This window comes from Somniosus microcephalus, chromosome 11 (assembly GCF_052327205.1).
Source record: "Somniosus microcephalus isolate GS21.2 chromosome 11, FLI_Smic_1.0, whole genome shotgun sequence".
NCBI classification, from domain to species: domain Eukaryota; kingdom Metazoa; phylum Chordata; class Chondrichthyes; order Squaliformes; family Somniosidae; genus Somniosus; species Somniosus microcephalus.
Genome location: NC_140997.1, coordinates 211,777,929 through 211,800,880, shown reverse-complemented (window position 1 = coordinate 211,800,880; position 22,952 = coordinate 211,777,929). Strand labels below are relative to the sequence as shown.

General features: G+C 42.8%; 1 protein-coding gene across 2 annotated transcripts in view; it reads left to right on the top strand.

Annotated features, from left to right (window-relative positions):
- The first annotated feature begins 574 nt into the window (after nt 1–574).
- Nucleotides 575–22,952, top strand: part of LOC147111185 (5'-nucleotidase domain-containing protein 2-like) — a 74,087-nt gene continuing 51,709 nt past the window's right edge. For both annotated transcript variants that reach the window (XM_086001828.1, XM_086001827.1), the window contains exons 1-5: nt 575–983; nt 13,118–13,302; nt 16,626–16,700; nt 18,890–18,945; nt 21,578–21,671. In XM_086001828.1, coding sequence (XP_085857954.1) covers nt 713–983; nt 13,118–13,302; nt 16,626–16,700; nt 18,890–18,945; nt 21,578–21,671 — 681 coding nt within the window. In that variant the 5' untranslated portion in view covers nt 575–712. The remainder of the gene's footprint in view (nt 984–13,117; nt 13,303–16,625; nt 16,701–18,889; nt 18,946–21,577; nt 21,672–22,952) is intronic.

Here is a 22,952-nt window from a genome sequence, read left to right as displayed (position 1 = left end):
TGTGTGCCTCTCCCATGGTTTTTTTCCAACCTTCTTTTGTTGTTTTGAACGTCTTTGGTTTTGCCTCGCTGTGAAACTGCCTATTATCTTTTGCAATAGCAAAATACTGCGGATGCTGGAAAATCTGAAATAACAACAGAAAACGCTGGAATTATCTTTTGCCCTTTGTATACTTGAACACTATTTTTTGGTGGTTTTCTTTCGGTTCTGACCAAGGGTTTATAACCTAGTTTTTTCTCTTCACATGTGATAAGGGACCTGCTATGAATTTCCGGCATTTTTCAGCCTTTATTTCAGCTTTCCAGCCTTTGCAAGTTTTTTTTTTGTGTCTTCTTTTGATGTGTAATGAAAGGACCGATCTCCAAGGAGCCGAACACCATCAAGTACGTGCAGAACTGTCTGCACCCCGCCTGGTTTAGTTCTACGGGTTTTGGACGAGAAACTACAAATTAATATGTGCCCTCCTCCACCAATCTGTGCGAGGGGAGAATGCGCACATTAGATTGGTCGCCGGCCGCAAAGGTCGGGTTTTGATTGGAGAATCCTTTGTTTGTGACGGGACTTTTAATGCTGACCGTGGGAATAGGATTAAAGCGTGATCCGTGCAGTGAAGGGGCAGCTTACCGCAGTCTCTCCTCAACACAGGCTTTACCTTGCACACCGCTTCACCGCACTTGCTTGAACGAGAGACGTCGAGTGCAAGACTGGAACTATGGCTGGCTTACTTGCAAAGTCTTTATCTGCATCCCTGCAGTGGAAAGCGATGAAGTTTTCCGCCGTTAATTTAGCTGCGGGCTATTGCACAAAAGCTGCTAATGTGCCCCTCGACAGCAACGTGTCTGGCGACGAGAAAAAAGCTCAGGCGCCGCAGCACAGCCCCGCAGAGAATCCAGCAGCTTCCAGCAGACTGGCTGCAACAGGGAAGACCGAGAACAAAAGTTATCTGTGGGGTCGCTACAATGAGATGAAAAAATTAGTTTATGGTAGGTCTGGCTGAGGAACGGTTATTGGTCACATTTTAATGCATTGTTATTTGTATCTGTTCCCATGGATTTGAGGGCTTTCTAGATCTCTAGCTCATTCTGAAACGCATGCATCGATAATATAAAGTGTATGCTTTTAGAAAGATGGACTGTTTACGTTTGTTTTGATGTTTTGCTTTGTTTTAGTTTAACCTTTCTGTTTATTGTTCACAGTATGGATTTGCATTTGTAAATTTTTTTAGGCGGGGATAACCCTGCACTATTTAATTTTGAGTGTTCTGAACTAAAAACAGAAAATGCTGGAAATACTCAGCCGGTCAGGCAGTATCTGAGAGACAAAGTTAACTTTTCAGGTCGATGAGCTTTTATCAAAATCAATATTTTTAACAGTTCACATGTGAGGCCCACAGGAAACTTGTTTATTAACAGCTCAATACAGTGTGCTGGTTGGACAGTTCAATTTTCTAACACAGAAATAGATCACATGGATTTGAGAGCTTTCCGGATCTCTGTCGCTCCTTCTGAAACGCATGCATCGATTCAAAAATGTGTATGCTTTTACAAAATCTGTTTACATTTTTGTAGATGTTTTGCTTTTATTTAGTTCACATTATGGATTTGCATTTGTAAAGAGAAGTTAAAGATAGTATTGATTAAAAGGAAGGGGCTTATAATGTTGCCAAAATGAGTAGTAAGCGTGAGGATTGGGAGGATTTTCGAATTCGGCAAAGGATAACCAAGCGAGAGAAAATAGAATGAGTGTAAACTAGCAAGAGATATTAAACCAGATTGTAAAAGCTTCTATAGGTAAGTAAAAAGGAAGAGATTAGCAAAAGTAAATGTGGATCCCTTACAGGCAGAGACAGGAGAAATTATAATAGGGAATAAGGAAATGGCAGAGATATGAAACAAACACTTTGTATCTGCCTTCACAGTAGAAGACACAAAACATTGTGGAAATAGTGGGGAACCAAGGGTCTAGGGAGAATGAGGAACTTGAAGAAATTATTATTAGTGTTGGGTGAAAATAAATTCACATCTAATCTGTGGTAAAGTAAAAGGTGCAATTTATTGAAAACCGAGCTCTGGGAGAAGCGTCTCAGACCCCGCGGTCTGTGCGAGCACCTTCTCCCCGATCAACAAAATTCACAAGCTTATATACAGTACAAGACTGGAGCACATCGATAGCCTTGATTACATTACTTATTCCTTGGCCAGTCTGGCTTTGTGGCAACAGCCGCCCCCCTCCCCAATTATATTCCTTCAAAAACAATAACTTTACATCGTTAGCTAAGCCCCTTCTTTTAGTTCTGTCTGTTATCTAAGTTTGTCCAGTTATCTGGACAGCAGGGTCCTTTCTTACTTCATTGTGGCTTCGGCCGATCAGTGACTCGTGATTGGACATGGCTCAAAGGTTAATCAGCTTCTCATATCTCCACATGCTTAATCACTTTTGTAGTTCAGTCCATTGTGTTTTTGAACTAGTCTCGACTGAAACTAGGTTGTCATGCTGTGTCGCTCGACTGCAACATTCAACTGGTTCAAATCCCAATCCTTCAATTAGTAAAGAAATAGTATTGCAGAAATTAATGGGACTAAAGGCTGACAAATCCCTTGGATCTGATGGCCTACAACCTAGGGTTTTAAGAGGTGGCCACAGAGATAGTGGATGCATTGGTTTTGATCTTCCAGAATTCCCTAGATTCTAGAATGGGGACCTGGATTGGAAGTAGCAAATGTAACCCTGCTATTCAAGAAAGGAGGGAAGAGAGAAAACCGGGAACTACAGATCAGTTAGCCTGACCTCAGTAGTAGGGAAAATGCTAGAATCTATTATTAGGGACGTGGTAACAGGACACTTAGAAAATCATATGATTAGGCAGAGTCAACACGGATTTATGAAAGGGAAATTGTGTTTGACCAATCTCTTGAGATTTTTGAGGTTGTAACTAGCAGGGTAGATGAGGGGGAACCAGTGCATGTAGTGTATTTGGATTTTCAGAAAGCATTTGATAAAGTCCAACACTAGGTTATTACACAAAATTAGGGATCACTGGATAGGGGGTAATATATTGGCATGGATTACATAAGAACATAAGAAATAGGTGCAGGAGTAGGCCATTCGGCCCCTCAAGCCTGCACCGCCATTCAGTAAGATCATGGCTGATCTTCTACCTCAACTCCACTTTCCTGCACTATCCCCATATCCCTTGATTCCCTTAATATCCAAAAATCTATCGATCTCTGTCTTGAATATACTCAATGACTGAGCCTCCACAGCCCTCTGGAGAAGAGAATTCCAAAGATTCACCACCCTCTGAGTGAAGAAATTTCTCCTCATCTCAGTCCTAAATGGCTGACCCCTGGTTCTAGACTCCACAGCCAGGGGAAACATCCTCCCTGCATCTACCCTGTCGAGCCCTGTAAGAATTTTGTATGTTTCAATGAGATCACCTCTCATTCTTCTAAATTCTAGAGAATATAGGCCTAGTCTACTCAATCTCTCCTCCTAGGACAATCCCCCCCTGCCCCCCCAATCCCAGGAATCAGTCTGGTGAACCTTCGTTGCACTCCCTCTATGGCAAGTATATCCTTGGATAAGGAGACCAAAGCTATACACAATACTCCAGGTGTGGGCTCACCAGGGCCCTATATAATTGAAGTAAGACTTCTTTACTCTAATACTGAAATCCTCTTGAAATAAAGGCCAACATACCATTTGTTTTCCTAATTGCTTGCTGTACCTGCATATTAACTTTCAGTGATTCATGTAGAAGGGCACCCAGGTCCCTCTGAACACCAACATTTCCCAATCTCTCTCCATTTAATGAATACTCTGCTTTTCTATTTTTCCTACCAAAGTGGATAACTTCACATTTCTCCACATTATATTCTATTTACCATGTTCTTGCCCATTCACTTAGCCTGTCTACATCCCCTTGAAGTCTCTTTGCATCCTCCTCACAACTTACATTCCCACCTAGCTTTGTATCATCTTAAGGCTAAAGGGATCAAGGGATATGGGGAGAAGGCAGGGACAGGGTACTGAATTTGGATGATCAGCCATGATCTCATTGAATGGCGGAGCAGGCTCGAAGGGCCGAATGGCCTACTCCTCCTATCCTCTGTTTCTATGTAAACCTGGATATATTACATTTGGTCCCCTCATCCAAATAATTGATATAGACTGTGAATAGCAGAGGCTCAAGCACTGATCCTTGTGGTACACCACTAGTTACAAACTGCCAACCCGAAAATGACCCGTTTATTCCTACGCTCTGTTTTCTGTCTGTTAACCAATCCTCAATCCATGCTAGTATTTTACCCCCAATCCCATGAGCCCTAATTTTGTTTAATAACCTCTTGAGGATTGGTTAATGGACAGAAAACCGAGAGTAGGAATAAATAGGTCATTTTCTAATTAGGAGCTACACAGAAATAGCTGGCAGGTTGGATAGTGGGGTACTGCAAGGATCAGTGCTTGGGCTTCAGCTATTTACAATATATATCAATGACTTGGATGAGGGGACCGAATGTAATGTATCCAAGTTTACTGACTGTACAAACTAGGTGGGAAAGTAAGTTGTGAGGAGGCTGTAAAGGGATATCGACAGGTGGGCATGAATGTGGCAGATGGAATATAATGTGGAGAAATGTGAAGTTACCTGCTTTGGTAGGAAAAATAGAAAAACAGTTGTGTGGCAACACTGACTAGGTGCAATAGCTTTTGGGGATGAATAGCCTACTTTTGTTTCTATGTTCCTATGTAATAGATAGAAACATAGAAACATAGAAGATAGGAGCAGGAGTAGGCCGTTCGGCCCCTCGAGCCTGCTCCGCCATTCAATGAGATCATGGCTGATCATCCAAATTCAGTACCCTGTCCCTGCCTTCTCCCCATATCCCTTGATCACTTTAGCCTCAAGAAATATATCTAACTCCTTGAATATATTTAATGAATTGGCCTCCACTGCCTTCTGTGGTAGAGAATTCCACAGGTTCACCACTCTCTGGGTGAAGAAATTCCTCCTCATCTCTGTCCTAAATGGCTTACCCCTTATCCTTAGACTGTGACCCCTGGTTCTGGACTCCCCGGCCATTGGGAACATCCTTCCTGCATCTAGTCTGTCTAGCCCTGTTAGAATTTTATAAGTTTCAATGAGATCCCCTCTCATTCTTCTAAACTCCAGCGAGTATAAGCCCAATCGACCCAATCTCTCCTCATACGTCATTCCTGCCATCCCAGGTATCAGTCTGGTGAATCTTCGCTGCACTCCCTCCATGGCAAGAACATCCTTCTTCAGATAAGGCGACCAAAACTGCACACAATACTCAAGATGTGGTCTCACCAAGGCCCTGTACAACTGCAGCAAGACATCCTTGTTCCTGTACTCGAACCCTCTCGCTACGAAGGCCAACATACCATTTGCCGCCTTAACCGCCTGCTGCACCTGCATGCTTACCTTCAGCGACTGGTGCACAAGGACACCCGGGTCTCGTTGCACTTCCCCTTCTCCCAATCTATTGGTGTTCAGATAATAATCTGCCTTCCTGTTTTTGCCACCAAAGTGGATAACCTTGCATTTATCCACATTGTACTGCATCTGCCATGCTTCTGCCCAATCACCCAACCTGTCCAAATCATACTGGAGTTTCTCGGCATCCTCCTCACAGCACACACGCCCACCCAGCGTTGTGTTGTCTGCATAAAATGCTAGCAGAGAAAAGGCAGCAAACTTTGTTTAATTTCAGGGTTGAGAAGGGAACAGTAATTAATAACCATGATGAAGTTGCAGATTGTACTAACAATTCACCGGATCTATGGGCTACTAATGTATACAAAACGAGCTGTCCATCCATAGATAAAACTATTTTAACACAAAAATAGGATGCAAGACCTGCAGTACTGTCAGTTGGAGTAGTCAAAATTCAGTAACTATTAGTGTTGAGTAAGTGGCAAAAATGTTGTCTAGTTTACAATTTCCGAACCAGAGCTGCTAAGTTACGATCTTTCAGAGAGACAATATCACCGTTCACCACACAGAAGTTCACTTCTGAAAAGAGGGATAAAACTGGAAAAACAGCACATGAATGTGAATTCATTAAATTCACAGTGTGAATTGGCCCAAAACAGTAGTCAGGATTCTGGAGGAAAGTAACAAAAGAAATTATGGACAAAAGTAGATAGAATGCATGCATTCTAACAGGATTTTCCACACTGCTTATCTGGTCAGGAGTAATCACCCTGGAGCATCCAAGGCTAGTTGAACTGCAGGAAATAAATGGACTAAATCTCAGAACTGGATCATACTTGATTTATGGTGCAACAGAAATCAATGACTGCATCCCTATTGAGATTCAAATGAAAATCTGCAGCCAGGTTAAAGAAGATCAAAGTAAAATAATTACTAAATTTACATCTTTGAGCAACAAATCTGATTTAGTGGTGCATCGTGGGTGTGACGCCAACAAAATTATGATCCTCATTACATGTTCATGAATCTGTTGGATGAAGTGAATGGTGTCAACTATTTTCAGACATTTATCAATTAATGATTAACTTCATACTGTTGTTGACTATTCAACCAAAAGTAATTTTTTTTAAAATTCATTCCTGGGATGTGGGCATTGCTGGTAAGGCCAGCATTTATTGGCCATCCCTAATTGCCCTTGAGAAGGTGGAGGTGAGCCGCCTTCTTGAACCGCTGCAGTCCGTGTGGTGAAGGTACTCCCACAGTGCTGTTAGGGAGGGAGTTCCAGGATTTTGACCCAGCGACAATGAAGGATCGGCAATCTACTTCCAAGTCAGGATGATGTGTGACTTGGAGGTGGTGGTGTTCCCATGCGCCTGCTGCCCCGTGTCCTTCTAGGTGGAAGAGGTCGTGGGTTTGGGAGGTGCTACCGAAGAAGCCTTGGCGAGTTGCTGCAGTGCATCTTGTAGATGGTACACACGGCAGCCATGGTACGCTGGTGGTGGAGGGGTGCCAATCAAGCGGGCGGCTTTGTCTTGGATGGTGTTGAGCTTCTGGAGTGTTGTTAGAGCTGCACTCATCCAGGCAAATGGAGAGTACTCCATCACACTCCTGACTTGTGCCTTGTAGATGGTGGAAAGGCTTTGGGGAGTCAGGAGGTGAGTCACTCGCCACAGAATACCTAGCCTCTGACCTGCTTTTGTAGCCACACTATTTATGTGGGTGGTCCAGTTCAGTTTCTGGTCAATGGTGACCCCCAGGACATTGATGGTGTGAGATTCGGCGATGGTAATGCCGTTGAATGTCAAGGGGTGGTGGTTAGACGCTTGCTTGTTGGAGATGGTCATTGCCTGGCACTTGTGTGGTGCAAATGTTACCTGCCACTTATCAGCCCATGCCTGAATGTCGTCCAGGTCTTGTTGCATGTGGGCATGGACTGCTTCATTATCTGAGGAGTTGCGAATGGCACTGAACACTGTGTAGTCATCAGCGAACATCCCCACTTCTGACCTTATAATGGAGGGAGGGTCATCGATGAAGCAGCTGAAGATGGTTGGGCCTAGGACACTGCCCTGAGAAACTCTTGCAACGATGTCCTGGGACTGTGATGATTAACCTCCAACCGCCACAACCATCTTCCTTTGTGCTAGGTATGACTCCAGCCAGTGGAGAGTTTCCCCCCTGATTCCCATTGACTTCAGTTTTACTAGGGCTCCTTGATGCCACGCTTGGTCAAATGCTGCCTTGACGTCAAGGGCATTCACTCTCATCTCACCTCTGGAATTCAGCTCCTTTGTCCATGTTTGGACCAAGGCTGTAATGAGGTCGGGAGCCGAGTGGTCCTGGCAGAACCAAAACTGGGCATCAGTGAGCAAGTAATTGGTGAGTAAGTGCCGCTTGATAGCACTGTCAGCGACACCTTCCATCACTTTGCTGATGATTGAGAGTAGACTGATGGGGTGGCAATTGGCCGGATTGGATTTGTCCTGCTTTTTGTGGACAGGACATGCCTGGGCAGTTTTCCACATTGTCGGGTAGATGCCAGTGTTGTAGCTGTACTGGAACAGTTTGGCTAGAGGTGTGGCTAGTTCTGGAGCACAAGTCTTCAGCACGACAGCCGGGATGTTGTCGGGGCCCATAGCCTTTGCTGTATCCAGTGTGCTCAGCTGTTTCTTGATATCACGTGGAGTGAATCGAATTGGCTGAAGACTGGCTTCGGTGATGGTGGGGACCTCTGGAGGAGCTGGTCAAAACCTGGCATTACAACGACATAATTGGGTAAATATTCGGAACCAGATGGGTTGCAAAATCATACAGGTTGGGGTGTGTACTGTATGAAATAACTTTGAGTTGCTTTCTGATTATTTCCTTGTTGCTTCAAAAGATGAGAAAATAGAAAAGGGAAACCGAGTTACATAGAATAGGCTGTTGACAAGCCTGCTTTCTCCTGAATTCATACAATATGCCTAAATCCTGGATAACGTTCTTTATGAAGGGTCTTTACTTTTAAGGGTTATTGCCCAAGCAAGGTACCACACTAATGTACTTAGAGAAGCTACTGAGATGTGCAACATAAACCATAGAGATTATGAAGGCAAAACCTGGCAGACGGATATTGGAAGCGAAAGAAGATGTCCGAGCACACACAACTGTAAAGGGTCTCTTTAGTCTCTAATTACTATTCGAAAACACGCTGGCTTCATCCACTAGTAGTTTCTATCCAGCTTGATAAACCACATGAAAATTTGATTTATTTACCATTCTTTCAGCACCGGGACAGTGAACATCAGAGTACAATTTCTATTATTGCTTTCTCTTTCTTCAGATCTTTCAAAATCTCCTCAAAACCGAATTTTTTGACCTTGCTTTTAGAGCTCTCCTAATATCTGTTACCTCTCTGTGCTGTTCTTGGGTTTTATTATATTAAAGGTACTATACAAATGTAAATTATTTTAAAACAAGTTTGCCTCTTTGAAGCAGTGCCCACAAATTATTCAGTAAGAAGAACTATGCAGGAAAGACTGTAACTCTTGGCATTTTGCCCATATAGACTGACTAAATTCTAAGGCATTCCGGTGTACATCTAGAACGTTATGTCCTAATCACCTGCCCATGTATATCAAAGTTAATCTTTATCTCATCTCCCCCTCACCTCCCCTTTCAGCATTCTGTAGGGACCGCTCCCTCCGCGACACCCTAGTCCACTCCTCTACCACCCCCAGCACCCCTTTCCCTTCGCCCGGCACCTTCCCGTGCAAGCGCAGGAGATGCAACACATGCCCTTATACCTCCCCCCTTCCCACTGTTCAGGGTCCCAAACACCCCTTCCAGGTGAAACAGCAATTTACTTGTACTTCTTGCAATTTAGTATACTGTATTCACTGCTCACGATGTGGTCTCCTCTACATTGGGTGACCACTTTACGGAACACCTCCGTTCAGTCCGTAAGGGGGACCCCGAGCTCCCGGTGACCTGTCACTTTAATTCACCGCTCCATTCCCACTCAGACCTCACCGTCCTCGGCCTCTTGCATTGTTCCACGGAAGCTCAGCGTAAGCTCGAGGAACAGCACCTCATCTTTCGATTAGGCACTCTACAGCCCTCTGGACTCAACATAGAGTTCAACAATTTCAGATCATAACCTCGGCCCCTATCACATATATATATATTTTTTTATCTACAGTTTTTGTTTGGCCTTTTTTTCTTCCCTCCCACATGGCAGCTGTCCTTCATTCTGCCAGCGCAATTCACACTTCAGCTTGAGCCATCCTGTCCCATTACCACCTCCTCTTGCCTTGAATATCTCTCAATGTCTCTTAATCTCTCCTGCTTTCTATCCTATCACTGACCTTTCCTTTTGTTCTTTCATCCCCTCCCCCTTTTCCCAGCCCCCAAACTTGCTTTCCATTTCCTGTTTTTTTCCAGTTCTGACTGAAGGTCTTCGACCTGAAACATTGGGGTCGATTTTCAGTGTGCCGTGAGGCGGGCTTTTAGGCGTGCGGGGGGCTAAAATCCCGAATTCGGGGGTCCCGACACCATCCCGCCCAAAACCCGCCTCCATGTAAGTTTCAAAGGAGGCGGGTACCCGCCCTGCACGGGACCCGCCGGCCTGAGGCGGGAAGGGATTAGTGCCAATTAACTGCCTGTTAACGGGCAGTTTTTAGCCTATCCCTATTTTGAAGGTTGTCGTGTGGGATTCCCGACGGCTCCAAATCATGGCAAGTTAGAGTAGTCGGGTTGAAGGACTTGGAGGGGTCGAGATGTCGGTGTTCAGGTGAGTGATGGGTGCATGAGTGCAAAAGTAAGTGTGTTTGGTGTGTTTAAAGAAGTTTAAATTACCTGTACATACCTTTACAGCCTTTCTTCCTCTAGGCTTCAGAAGTCTATCATTCAGCCGGCACAGAAAGCAGAATGGCTGCGATCTGTCAAAAGTGACAGCTTTCAGTGCCGGCAAGATTTCTAACTGAGTCTGCGTAGAAGGACTCAGGTTTGAAGTAAGACTGTCAGTGTTTGACAGCTTCAAGCAGCTGTGAAACACTGATATTTCATCTGCCAACATGTCTTGACAGATGAAATTCAAGTCTGTGACGTCACCTGTTGCCGGGTGGCCCTTAATTGGCCTGCTGGGCGGGCTCAACAAGGTCAGTCAAGTGAAAATCGCGTGGATTGGCCGCATCTCGATGGAGGCGGGACTACAACCCTGAAAGTTGTAGTCCCGCCTCCTTCCCGACTTCTGAATGAAAATCCAGCCCCTTAACTCTGTTTTTCTCCACGGATGCTGCACTGGCCTGCTGAGTTTTTCCAGTGTTTTCTGTTGTTGTTTCAGATTTCCAGCATCCGCAGTATTTTGCTATTGTATTAACTATCGGAACTTACCAATTATCTGCATAACTTTCATTTGCAGTCGTACATTTGGGATTGACCTCGATGTTCACTGAAAAGCACTTGAGTTAGGGGAAAAATCAGAATCGGCAGAGGTATGACAAATGATGAAGCCTTTTTCGAGCTCCAGCATCTTGCAATTTACTATTCTATGAATGAGGAAGGGAGAGGAAGTACTCTGTAATGAAATATTGCTCCCTATGGTATTCTACATCTTTTAGTTAATGTTATTTTATGATGCTCATGTGAATATTGTGCTTATGTGCAGACAGTTGGGAAAAGGGGGAGTGTTTTTTTTTGACGGAGGCCAAATTGTAAGGAAATTGTTCTTTGTATATTTAAAAAAAAACAACAACCTTTTGGGCAAAATGGCCTTTTCTTGTTGGTATTAAATTCAGTACAAAGGTACAAGTCCCTTTTTTGCTGCTTTTTGAAATGATTATACTAATTTTCTTCAAGCCTAGTGACACTGCAGTTAAACATTACATTGGATCCACCATAACGGAATGGATCCTGTTGGTAGATAATGGAAATTGAAAGACAATTGAACATCTCTATAGAATTAGCTCTGCAAACACTGCTCTTTTTTAAAGTTAGATAATATTTTGGTGAGAATTTTAATATTTGCAGTAAAGACTGACTGACTCAGTAAAAATGAATGACTCGGGCTCCGCAGATGACTCTAACCCTAAAATTGGATTGATTAACAATAATGTACTTGCATGTGGCTGGTTGGTTGAAGATCTCACTCCTGGTACAATACGAATGTTTATCTGCAGTTCTCTCACATCTGGGCTCTATTTCCTTGTACTACAAAACATACACTTCACTGGTTTGATTGAGTGCGCTGACATAAAAATTCTCCACTCCCCAACACTCTGTTCCTTGCTTTACTGTTCCGAGAAAGTGCCCTGGTGTATTTTTCAATGAACAAAACTTAACTGTGTATTTCAACCATGTGGTCATAGACTTTCATAGAATAGTGGTAGAATATACAGTGGCAATCTATTGCAAGCAGATGGAACCTTAGTTAACTGATTAGTAAAACAGATACAAAGACAAATCCAATGCTGGTTAGAAACATTTAAATCTTAAAAAGCAAGTTTCCTATTGCCACGGTAAGCAATCCTATCGCTAAGCCCGTCATTAAAACTGTCCCTAGAAAATCCCCAGATATGTATTGATGCTGCCTGATACAAATATCTCAATTAATTCATACTAGCACATCTCCCATGGCATTATTTACAGGTAATCGGTTTTTGATGTTTACTGAAGTCCTGATGCAGCTGAATCATGACAGTTTGAGCATCACTAACACAGCACATTTATTAAAGCAGCACTCCATAAAAATATTTTCAAAATAATCGGGGGGCAGTACTGTGTGGCGCACCAACGCCAGTGTTCTTGCTCAGGCCAACATCCCCAGCATCGAAGCTTTGACCACGCTCAAATCAGCTCCGATGGACGGGTCACATTGTCCGCAAGCCCGATACGAGGCTCCCAAAACAAGCACTCTACTCGGAGCTCCGGCACGGCAAGAGAGCCCCAGGTGGGCAGAGGAAACGCTTCAAGGACACCCTCAAAGCCTCCTTGAAAAAGTGTAACATCCCTACCGACACCTGGGAATCCCAAGACCCCACAAAGTGGAGGAGAGGCATCCGGGAAGGCGCCGAACACCTCAAGTCTCTTCGCCGGAAGCCAAGCGCAAGGAGCGCACGTCAACCCAAGCACCCTGCCCATTCAACCACCGTCTGCCCCGCCTGTGACAGAGTCTGTAGGTCCCGCATTGGCTTCATCGGTCACCTGCAAACTCATTTTTAATGTGGAAGCAAGTCATTCTCGGTTCCGAGGGACTGCATAAGAAGAAGATTTTCAAAATACTTTTTTTTTTAACATGTTAATTTAATCCTAGCTGTATGCACTGACCTGAGAAGGAAAATGGTGGCTGAAAACAGTATGAAGAAGTTATTTGTGGTTTGACTGGTTAGTTTTGTGGTGAATAATAGATTTTGGTTTTTCTTTTTAAAAAAAAAAACATTGAGGGACTTGATTGCTTTGCTTTGGTTTTCTGCTGGTTATTTTTCCTCATTGCTACTTTTGGTTTGTTCGAATTTAGGTCACTTGGATTGGCGACAGATAAATGTTTGAGCCAATCATTTTTTTTTGCCCTGCAGCATGTGACACTTTGGAAGTGTGACACTGAGATCACACTAAGGTGCAGTGCTACAGTTTTAATTATAACAAGTTATTTACAAAATTCTATTTTTTTTTCCTCTCCAGAACTTATTCCCCCAGGACTCTGCAACCTTCTCAATCCTTCAAATATCTATTCAAATAATGAGGTTAAATTGGAGACCATAGAAATTTATGGATTTGATTATGATTATACTCTTGCGCAGTATTCCAATTCAGTGCACACACTGATCTTCAACACTGCACGAGAAATCCTCGTTGATCAGTACAAGGTATGTTTCCCTTTTGCTGCTTTTTGAAACGATTACACTAATTTTCTTCAAGCCTAGTGACACTGCAGGTAAACATTACATTGGATCCACCATAACAGAATGGATCCTGTTGGTAGATAATGGAAATTGAAAGATAATTGAGCATTTCTACACTTTTTTTAGTGTTGCATATCCTAGCCATGGTAATAGAGATGTTTGCATTCAATTTATCTTATTTGTATTAATCTTTCCTTGGCTGTGAGGTTAATTTATTTTAGAAAGATCTCTCTCAATTGGCTATGGAATGAGGTCACTTCTCATGCAAGTCTTTGTCCCATGAAATTAATGTTTTATTCTTTCATGGGATGTGGGCGTTGCTGGCAAGGCCAGCATTTATTGCCCTTGAGAAGGTGGTGGTGAGCCATCTTCTTGAACTGCTGCACTCCGTGTGGTGAAGGTACTCCCACAGTGCTGTTAGGGAGGGAGTTCCAGGATTTTGACCCAATGACGATGAAGGAACGGCGATATACTTCCAAGTCAGGATGGTGTGTGACTTGAAGGGGAACTTGGTGTTCCCATGTGCCTGCTGCCCTTGTCCTTCTAGGTGGAAGAGGTCGTGGGTTTGGGAGGTGCTGCCGAAGAAGCCTTGGTGAGTTGCTGTAGTGCATCTTGTAGATGGTACACACTGCAGCCACGGTACGCCGGTGGTGGAGGGAGTGAATATTTAAGGTGGTAGATGGGGTGCCAATCAAGCGGGCTGCTTTGTCCTGGATGGTGTTGAGCTTCTTGAGTGTTGTTGGAGCTGCAGTCATCCAGGCAAGTGGAGATTATTCCATCACGCTCCTTACTTGTGCTTTGTAGATGGTGGAAAGGCTTTGGGGAGTTGGGAGGTGTCATACAATTGGCAAGGTAGATCATTGGAGTGTAGATTATTTCTTTGAAATCTGTGACTGAGGAGGCAGTTGGAGTTGGTGGTGAGATTATAGAATTTGTGGCAGGGGCCAAAGGCAATGGCTTCAGTCTTCCCAATATTTAGCTGGAGAAAATTACAGCTCCTCCAAGACAGGATGCCGGACAAGCAATCTGACAGCACAGAGGCAGTGGAGTGCTCTAGAGAGGTGGTGGAGAGATAGAGCTGGGTGTGTTTGAGTGGATGGCATCACAAATGAGATAGTATGAGGAAGAGGAGTGGGCTTAGGCCTCCCAAGGCAATGGTGCAGGGTGGGAAGAGAAACTATTGGTGGAGATGCTCTTATCAGATTAGTAAGAGTAGAACCAAGCAAATCAGCATGGAAGTGCAAGTTTTGTCATTTGACTGCCTGGCATCACAGTAATTTAATGTGAGGTATACGGCAGGTTTTATGGTCTGATTTCTCTGCCTCTCTTGTACACCAACATGACAACCATCCTTCTTGGACCGAGAGCTGGCAGACAATCTTTCCCAGTCTCTGTCGTCCCTGATTGTTCAATCGAGATGGGAAATGCCTGGGATGAGAAATTGCAGAGGGAATTGGCCTCGTTAGTGGACTGGCGTGCTTTATTTTTTAAATAAAAACTGCAATAGTTGTAGTAAAATGAGAATTTAGGAAACTGTTTATGAATATTTGACTGATGATTTGGTGGGTAAAAAGGTCTCTAGTTCAATTCATGGTCTGTATTGAATTGGCCAATTTTCAGATGGAAAAACAGTGGGGTGCTACAGTTGACCTTGGCTTCCTGAACAAGGGAGGGAAAGATCAGCTAGGCTTCAACCTGCCGCTAACCCTGCTGGAAAGTATATGGATGTCGGGTGATGTCACACTGGATCATCTATTATGGTCCCCACAAATGAATATTGTGCGGGTGCACAGTCTAGATTGGCACATGGAGTGCCAGTGTGGTTCTAATGGCCAAGCAAACCCTAGTATGAGTCACCGCCTGCAGTACAGGAGAGAACAAAAAGGAAAAATTGATCTCTTGTGTGTATTCTGATGCAAAAACAAAAAATGCTCATCCGAATGAAGGGTCTCCACCTGAAAAATTAATCTGTCTTCTCTTTCAGATGCTGATAGACTGCATTTTCTGGGGGGGGGTGGTGTTCCTTTTGATTTTCAGTATTTAGTTTTCATTGTATTAGTAATTTTGATACTGCATTTCATTGTGTGTGAGTTTTATTATTTTTGAAACACATGCTGCAATTTGAGTATTCTCTGCAATGAGTTACTACATCACCGAACAGTGAAGTTACTCATGTCTACAAGATAATTAATGGCTGTAGGGAGCTCCCTAATGATAGTGATTTATTAGTGTCTGATTGTACCACTGTGCTTCTCTTGCTCCGTAGCAGCTAGCTGAAGCCAACCGATTTTGGTATGATTAATGTAGTTCGTTCAGGAAATGAGCAAAGTCAGCTATTACATTGGCTAGCAAACATCAAATTTAGCTTGTAGCCTTGAATTATAGAGCATATTTTGTTATATTGACGAGCTCAACACTGCTGCAATTAAGTCAGGTCTTGAAATTATGCTCTGTGAATATATACAAGAATGCTTAATGCTTCTGTTAAATGGTGGACAAAGGAATTCAATATAAATGAGTTTGGCATTCATGCATTACAGCATAATTTCAAAGCTTCAATTGTTTGCTTAGTTTGTGCTAATGCCTAATCAGGTATTGAAGGCTTTGGCCTGGGATTACATGCACACACATGAGATTTACAAAGACGTAGTGGCAGTCATATTGGCTTTTATTGAGGGGAGATGAATAACCGTGCAAGTGATTTCTGTAGTAGGGGTTCTAAGCTTCTCTCTGCTGATTTGAATGGGGTGGGGGGGAACAATACAAGTGTGGCGCTGTTAGGAGATACGTCGATACTGCTTTCCTTCCATTTGACATCACATTGGGTTCCACAGTATAATTGGGGCACAACACAACTCCCTCAAAAATTATAACACGTGAAAAATAATGGCAAGTGTTACACTTTATTAGTAAAGGCTATAATATGGTTGGACAGGTTTCAATACATAGAGAAGCCTGGAGAAATATTGGGTTCACCTTTGAAAGAAAGCGTTTCCAATTTTCCTGTAACTAAAAATCCAGTTGGAACAGTACCTTGTGAGGTAATTAACCTGAATCCTGGTACCTGGCTTAAAGAATATAGGCAATGATTTATATTTTCTTCCAGTGGGTCCTGTTTTATTTCAAACTATGTTTTTACCAGTTCTCGGTCAGCACACCGAACAATGATATTTCACCTGTATTGTGCTGTACAAGTCTTTTAACTATGTGCAGGAGGCAAGAGACAAAGGTGTTGTGCTAAATGCTGTTTTTTTTAACTGTGAATATTTCTCAATTATTTATTTTAGTACCCAGAAGGAATCAAGGCATATGAATACCAGCCTAACTTTGCCATCAGAGGCCTCCATTATGACGTGCGGAAGGTAACCTATATTAAAAAAATTAATTTTAAAAGGGGGCAGTCTTCAGTAACAAGTGTTTAGCAAATCTTTAGTCTGCTTACAAATAAATGATGCGATGTTCCAAACCAAATTACATTGTCATTTGCATGTCACATCATTGCGACTAGATTGATGCACATCTATTATCCCCCTTTCTCTGCATCACCACCCCCCACCCCGTCACATACTATTTCAGGAAGACACTACCCCATTAATGTGAGCAACATATATGTGTGTGTGTGTGTTTTTTTTATTGCCGTGCGGGGTTTGCCAAACCAGATTAGGAGCTGGAAAAATAATTTACATACTCAAAATTGGCTTGTGACGTCCTTTGGTTTTTAACACTTACTTGAAATCTGGAATGTATCCTCTTGTTCCATTTCTTTTACACCTCTCGTCCCCTGTCTTATTTTCCCCTCTTATTCTCTGTCTTTCATTTCCCTCGCAGCTCTCGGTCCTGCCTAATGTATTCCCTCATTCCCTCTTATTCTACCTCTTACCTTTAATTTCCTCTGTCCCTGTCTTTCATTCGTTCTCGTTCTTTCTCTCGTTATTTTTAATTCCTTCTGTGTCTCTCATTTTCTCATTCCCTTTGTCCCACTATTTCCTCTTGCACTCTCTCTCATTTCTATTCCTTTCCTTCTGTTCCTGCTTTAATTTTTCTTTTTGTGTATGTGCTTCTCTCTCTTTCTACTCTATGCTTTTATTCATTTGAATTTAAAATGTGCAACTAACTTGTTGAGCAAAAGCTGTGTTCTCTCTCTCTCTCTCTCTCTCTCTCTCTCTCTCATCAGTATCTCTGCTTTGTAGAACTGCTTTCATGGTACCTTAGGATCTGCTGTGCACTGTGAGGCTTAGCTATTTAATTGAAAAATCTATGTAATGTCTGTGTCATCCATGTGGCTGTGAATAACTGCCATTCCATCTGCCTTCTTTTCTGTACAGCATTGCATGCTGAAGGTTTGTGATTGTGACAATAGAAGCACCATCTCTCTTAGTTTTTCCCTTTTTTCTGGGATATATGTGTAGGCAGCTGTGGCTAAGCAATGAGATGCGCTTCAGCCACAGAAGAGCCACATATAGTTTGCAAGACACTGGTCGACCACCCTTTCTGATCTGTATGTAAAAACAATAACCTGTCTAGTAAATAAAAGTTCACCACGGGTGTTGCAAATTTTGGGTCTGCGCTAGATATATTCTTAGGTTCAGCATCATTGGCTGTGCCCATAAATGGCCTCCTCCTCCCTTATGATCTGGAGACAACTTTTACTGTCCAATATCTAGTTACATGATTGTGTTGTCCGGGGCCATAAAAGTAAGATCCCTTGTGATGTGGACTGGATCCTGTGATCTCGTGTGCCTTATGCATTTCTACTACCTTCTGGAAGGCAGACTGATGATCACTCCAGTGAGATGAGGCCAACTGTAAACCAACAAATCAGTTTACTTTACATGAAATACATAACTTGAATAGACACACATTTTCATAAGGAGGTTTACCTATTTTCTTTGCTTCTCATAACATCAAAAATAATTATATGAATTTAGCTCTTGAAATGGGCCTAGTTTGACTTTACAATTCATTGAACTGTTGGCACTAACTTTAGAAAAAAGCGAGTTCTCTGCCTCCCTTCCTTTGTTTGTTTGTGAATTCCAACTACTGCATATAATGTTTTCTAAAGGGACATGAACAGATACAGCTGACCTCTAACCATGCCCTAGCTCTTTCTGCCAAGGGTTGGCTCATTGAGCCATCAATCAAAGCTGTAACCTTCAGACAGAAACCTCCCCTCCCCTCCCTTCATGGCACCTACATTGCCTGTTCAGATCAGTGAAGGGAAGCCATTCTATCATTGCAGGTGTGAATGTTTCTAAAATGTACTAATGAGCCCCAGTATCTCAAACCGATATGGTATGTGAGAAACACAATTCTGTTAAACACTTGGTCTGCTCCCAATTAATGGGTCGAATAAATATTCCATGGCTTGGGAGTTAACCCTTTGTGGGCTGAATTTAACTTGATGGCAACAACTAACCTGAAATCCTTTCAAGGCCAAATTGTCAGAAATCTCAAAACGTGGCAATAGGTTTCTACTGAGAGGTTACTCAAGGTAGATTGATGTTACCCAAAAGTCTACTGCGTGAATACATTTTTTTTTTTTTTTTGACAGGGATTTTTAATGAAGATTGATGCTTTCCATTATGTCCAGTTAGGAACAGTATACAGGTATGATATTCTGTGTCGCTCAATATTGTTACATGTGGTGAAGTTGGAACTGGACAAAAGACGTGTGTGTGCGCCTGCGTGCATGAGAGTGAGAGAAGAATGGCTATACCAGAACTCTAATGCATTTATACACAAAGCTTGTGCAGGCTTGCAAGAAAGCAGTTACTTTTTGGGGGGAGCGCCAGCTGTTTGTTGGCAGTAATGGAAAAGTACATTTTGGTACAGCTGTGTAAAGTTTGCAACTGAAGGTCTCTGTCCGAAATAAAGGAGACTTGATAGTAAGTTTGCTTGTACAGATCAGATTGTGCCAGTCTACCCTTTTCTGCTTATTAGATCAACAACCATATGTATTTGAACTGCTCCTAAAAGTGAAAATGCTCATTCTGTATTGTAGCCGTTTGACCCAAGTCTTCAGTCTAATTTTTTAAACATTAATTCTCGGGATATGGGCATCACTAGCAAGGTCATCATTTATTACCCATCCTTATTATCCCTTGAAAAGTTGATGGTGAGTCTTCTATCTGATGCAGATAACCATTGCTATCAAGAAAAGTTATTGTTTGTTAATGGCATTTTATGGTTTACTTTTTATCCTAATGTTTCCCCAGAATAATTATTGTTTGTTAATGGCATTTTAGAATCATAGAATGGTTACAGCACGGAAGAAGGCCATTTGGCCCGTCGAGCCCGTGCCTGCTCTCTTGCAAGAGCACTTCAGCTAGTCCCACTCCTCCACCCTTTCCCTGTAGCCCTGCAAATGTTTTTCTTTCAAGTACTTCTCCAACTCCCTTTTGAAAGCTGTGATTGGGTCTGCCTCCACCACCCTTTCAGGCAGTGCTTTCCAGGTCCTAACCACTCGCTGCGTAAAAAGGTTTTTCCTCATGGCGCCTTCAGTTCTTTTGCCAATCACCTTAAATCTGTGTCCTCTGGTTCTCAATCCTTCTACCAATGGGAACAGTTTCTCTCTATCTACTCTGTCCAGACCCTTCATGATTTTGAACACCTCTATCAAATCTTCTCTGTTCTAAGGAGAACAACCCCAGCTTCTCCAGTCTATTCACATAACTGAAGTCCCTCATCCCTGGAATCATTCTCATAATTCTTTTCTGCACCCTCTCTAAGGCCTTCACATTCTTCCTAAAGTGTGGTGCCCAGAATTGGACACAATACTCCACAAACCAGTGTTTTATACAGGTTCATCATCATTTCCACGCTTTTGTACTCTATACTTGTATTCATGAAGCCCAGGATCCCGTAAGCTTTTTTAACTGCCCTGCCACCTTCAATGATTTGTGCACATATACCTCTGTTCATGCACCCCCTTTAGGATTGTAACCTTTAGTTTATATTTCCTCTCCTCATTCTTTCTACTAAATGTATCACTTCACACTTTTCTGCGTTAAATTTCATCTGCCACGTGTCCGCCCATTCCACCAGCCTGTTTATGTCCTCTTGAAGTCTTATCACAATCCTCCTCACTGTTCACTATACTTCCAAGTTTTGTATCATCTGCAAATTTTGAAATTGTGCCCTGTACACCCAAGTCCAAGTCATTAATATATATCAAGAAAAGCAGTGGTCCTAGAACCGACCCCTGGGGAACACCACTGTATACTTTCCTCCAGTCTGAAAAACAACCGTTCCCCACTACTCTGTTTCCTATCTCTTAGCCAATTTTGTATCCATGCTGCCACTGTCCTTTTTATTCCATGGGCTTCAACTTTGCTGGCAAGCCTATTATGTGGCACTTTGTCGAACGCCTCTTGGAAATCCACGTACACCACGTCAACCGCATTGCCCTCATCAACCCTCTCTGTTACCTCATCAAAAAACTCGATCAAGTTAGTTAAACACGAATTGCCTTTAACAAATCCATGCTGGCTTTCCTTAATTAATCCATACTTGTCCAAATGACTGTTAATTTTGTCCCTGATTATTGTTTCTAAAAGCTTCCCCAATACCGAGGTTAAACTGACTGGCCTGTAGTTGCTGGGTTTATCTTTATACCCTTTTTTGAACAAGGGTGTAACATTTGCAAATCTCTAGTCCTCTGGCACCACCACCTGTTTCTGAGGAAGATTGGAAGATTATGGCCAGTACCTCTGCCATTTCTTCCTTCACTTCCCTCAGCATCCTAGGATGCATCCCATCTGGTCCTGGTGATTTATCCACTTTAAGTACAGCCAGCCTTTCTAGTACCTCGTCTTTATCAATTCTTATCCCATCCAGTATCTCCTCTACCTCCTCCTTTACTAAGTCTATGGCAGCACCTTCTTCCTTGGTGAAGGCAGATGCAAAGTACTCATTTAGTACCTCAGCCATACCCTCTGCCTCCATGTGTAGGTCTCCTTTTTGGTCCTTAATCGGCCCCACCCCTTCTCTTGCTACCCGTTTACTATTTATATGCCTATAGAAGACATTTGGATTACCTTTTATGTTAGCTGCCAATCTATTCTCCTACCCTCTCTGCCCCTCTTATTTTCTTTTTCACTTCTCGTCTGAACTTTCTATATTTAGCCAATGGTCTCCTTTTTATCCTAATGTTTCCCGTTCATATAGAAAGCACATTCTGTCAAGGAAATAAAACAAGTCATTTCATGAATTGCTGAAATTAATTTGTACATATTTGCAGAGGACTCAATCCAGTACCAGATGAAGAAGTGTTTCAAATGTATGATGGGACCCAACATGTTCCTCTACACCAAATGAGTGATTTCTATGGCAAGGTAATTATAAAAAAAAGTTTGTTTCTGTAATAAAATCTTAGTGGCTTATCCACAAACTGCAACACCAAGCGGCAGGATAGAGGTTTGATTTCTCTCTCTTTCTTTTTTATTCCTCTCCCCTCACCCACTATGTGAGTTCCTGATCTTAGCTACACTTCTGTTCAAAGATGATGAGAGAAGGCCTGAGACTGGCTAATGGTGAGGAGGGGGAGAAATTAGAGAGTTAGTCATTACTTAGTGACCAGGTCAGGAATGGTATGAGTGGATGGATGCATGGGAGGAGACTGCCCACCTTCTCTCTTGGCCCAGCACTGCATATCCTGGCAAGAGTGCAACAGGAGGGAAAACATTTTTCCTTTGATGTGTCAGCTGAGATTTAGTACTTGTTCTAAGAGGAATCATAGGTATCCATTAGTACCCCAATGGTCTGCCTTGTGCAGGGGAACACAAGCTACTCTGAAGCAAAGTAGATTGGATCCAATGATTTTCAGATTTTTAAATCCTGCACCGTGGGATTAAACTTTATTCAAGCAGGTTGAAAAAACCCCAAATAATGTAGCTAAATAGCAGTGTATTAATTGCAGTGATATACTGCATTAAATGATTATCAGGCCTACTCCCGAGGTCCCCACCATCACAAAAGCCAGTCTTCAGCCAATTTGATTCACTCCACGTGATATCAAGAAACGGCTGAGCACACTGAATACAGCAAAGGCTATGGGCCCCGACAACATCCTGGCTATTGTGCTGAAGACTTGTGCTCCAGAACCAGCCGCGCCTCTAGCCAAGCTATTCCAGTACAGCTACAACACTGGCATCTATCCGACAATGTGGAAAACTGCCCAGGTATGCCCTGTCCACAAAAAACAGGACAAATCCAACCCGGCCAATTACCGCCCCATCAGTCTGTCATAAATCTCATCCTCATAAAGAAACTACTCATGAAATGATGCTGGACGTCCAGCTGGTGGCGCCGTCCAAGGAGTATAAATACTCAGGCGTGGGCCCAGTTTTCCAGGGACATTTTGTAAGACAGGAACTAGTGAAGTACAACTAGACCTCCATGTTCTGAAACAAGTTGATTAAAGCCTTGCTTTATACTCAAACCAAGTGCTTAGTGAGTTTTATTACGTCACAGTCTACTCTCAATCATCAGCAAAGTGATGGCAAGTGTCATCGACAGTGCTATCAAGCGGCACTTACTCGCCAATAACCTGCTCACTGATGCCCAGTTTGGGGTCTGCCAAGACCACTTGGCTCCCGACCTCTATACAGCCTTGG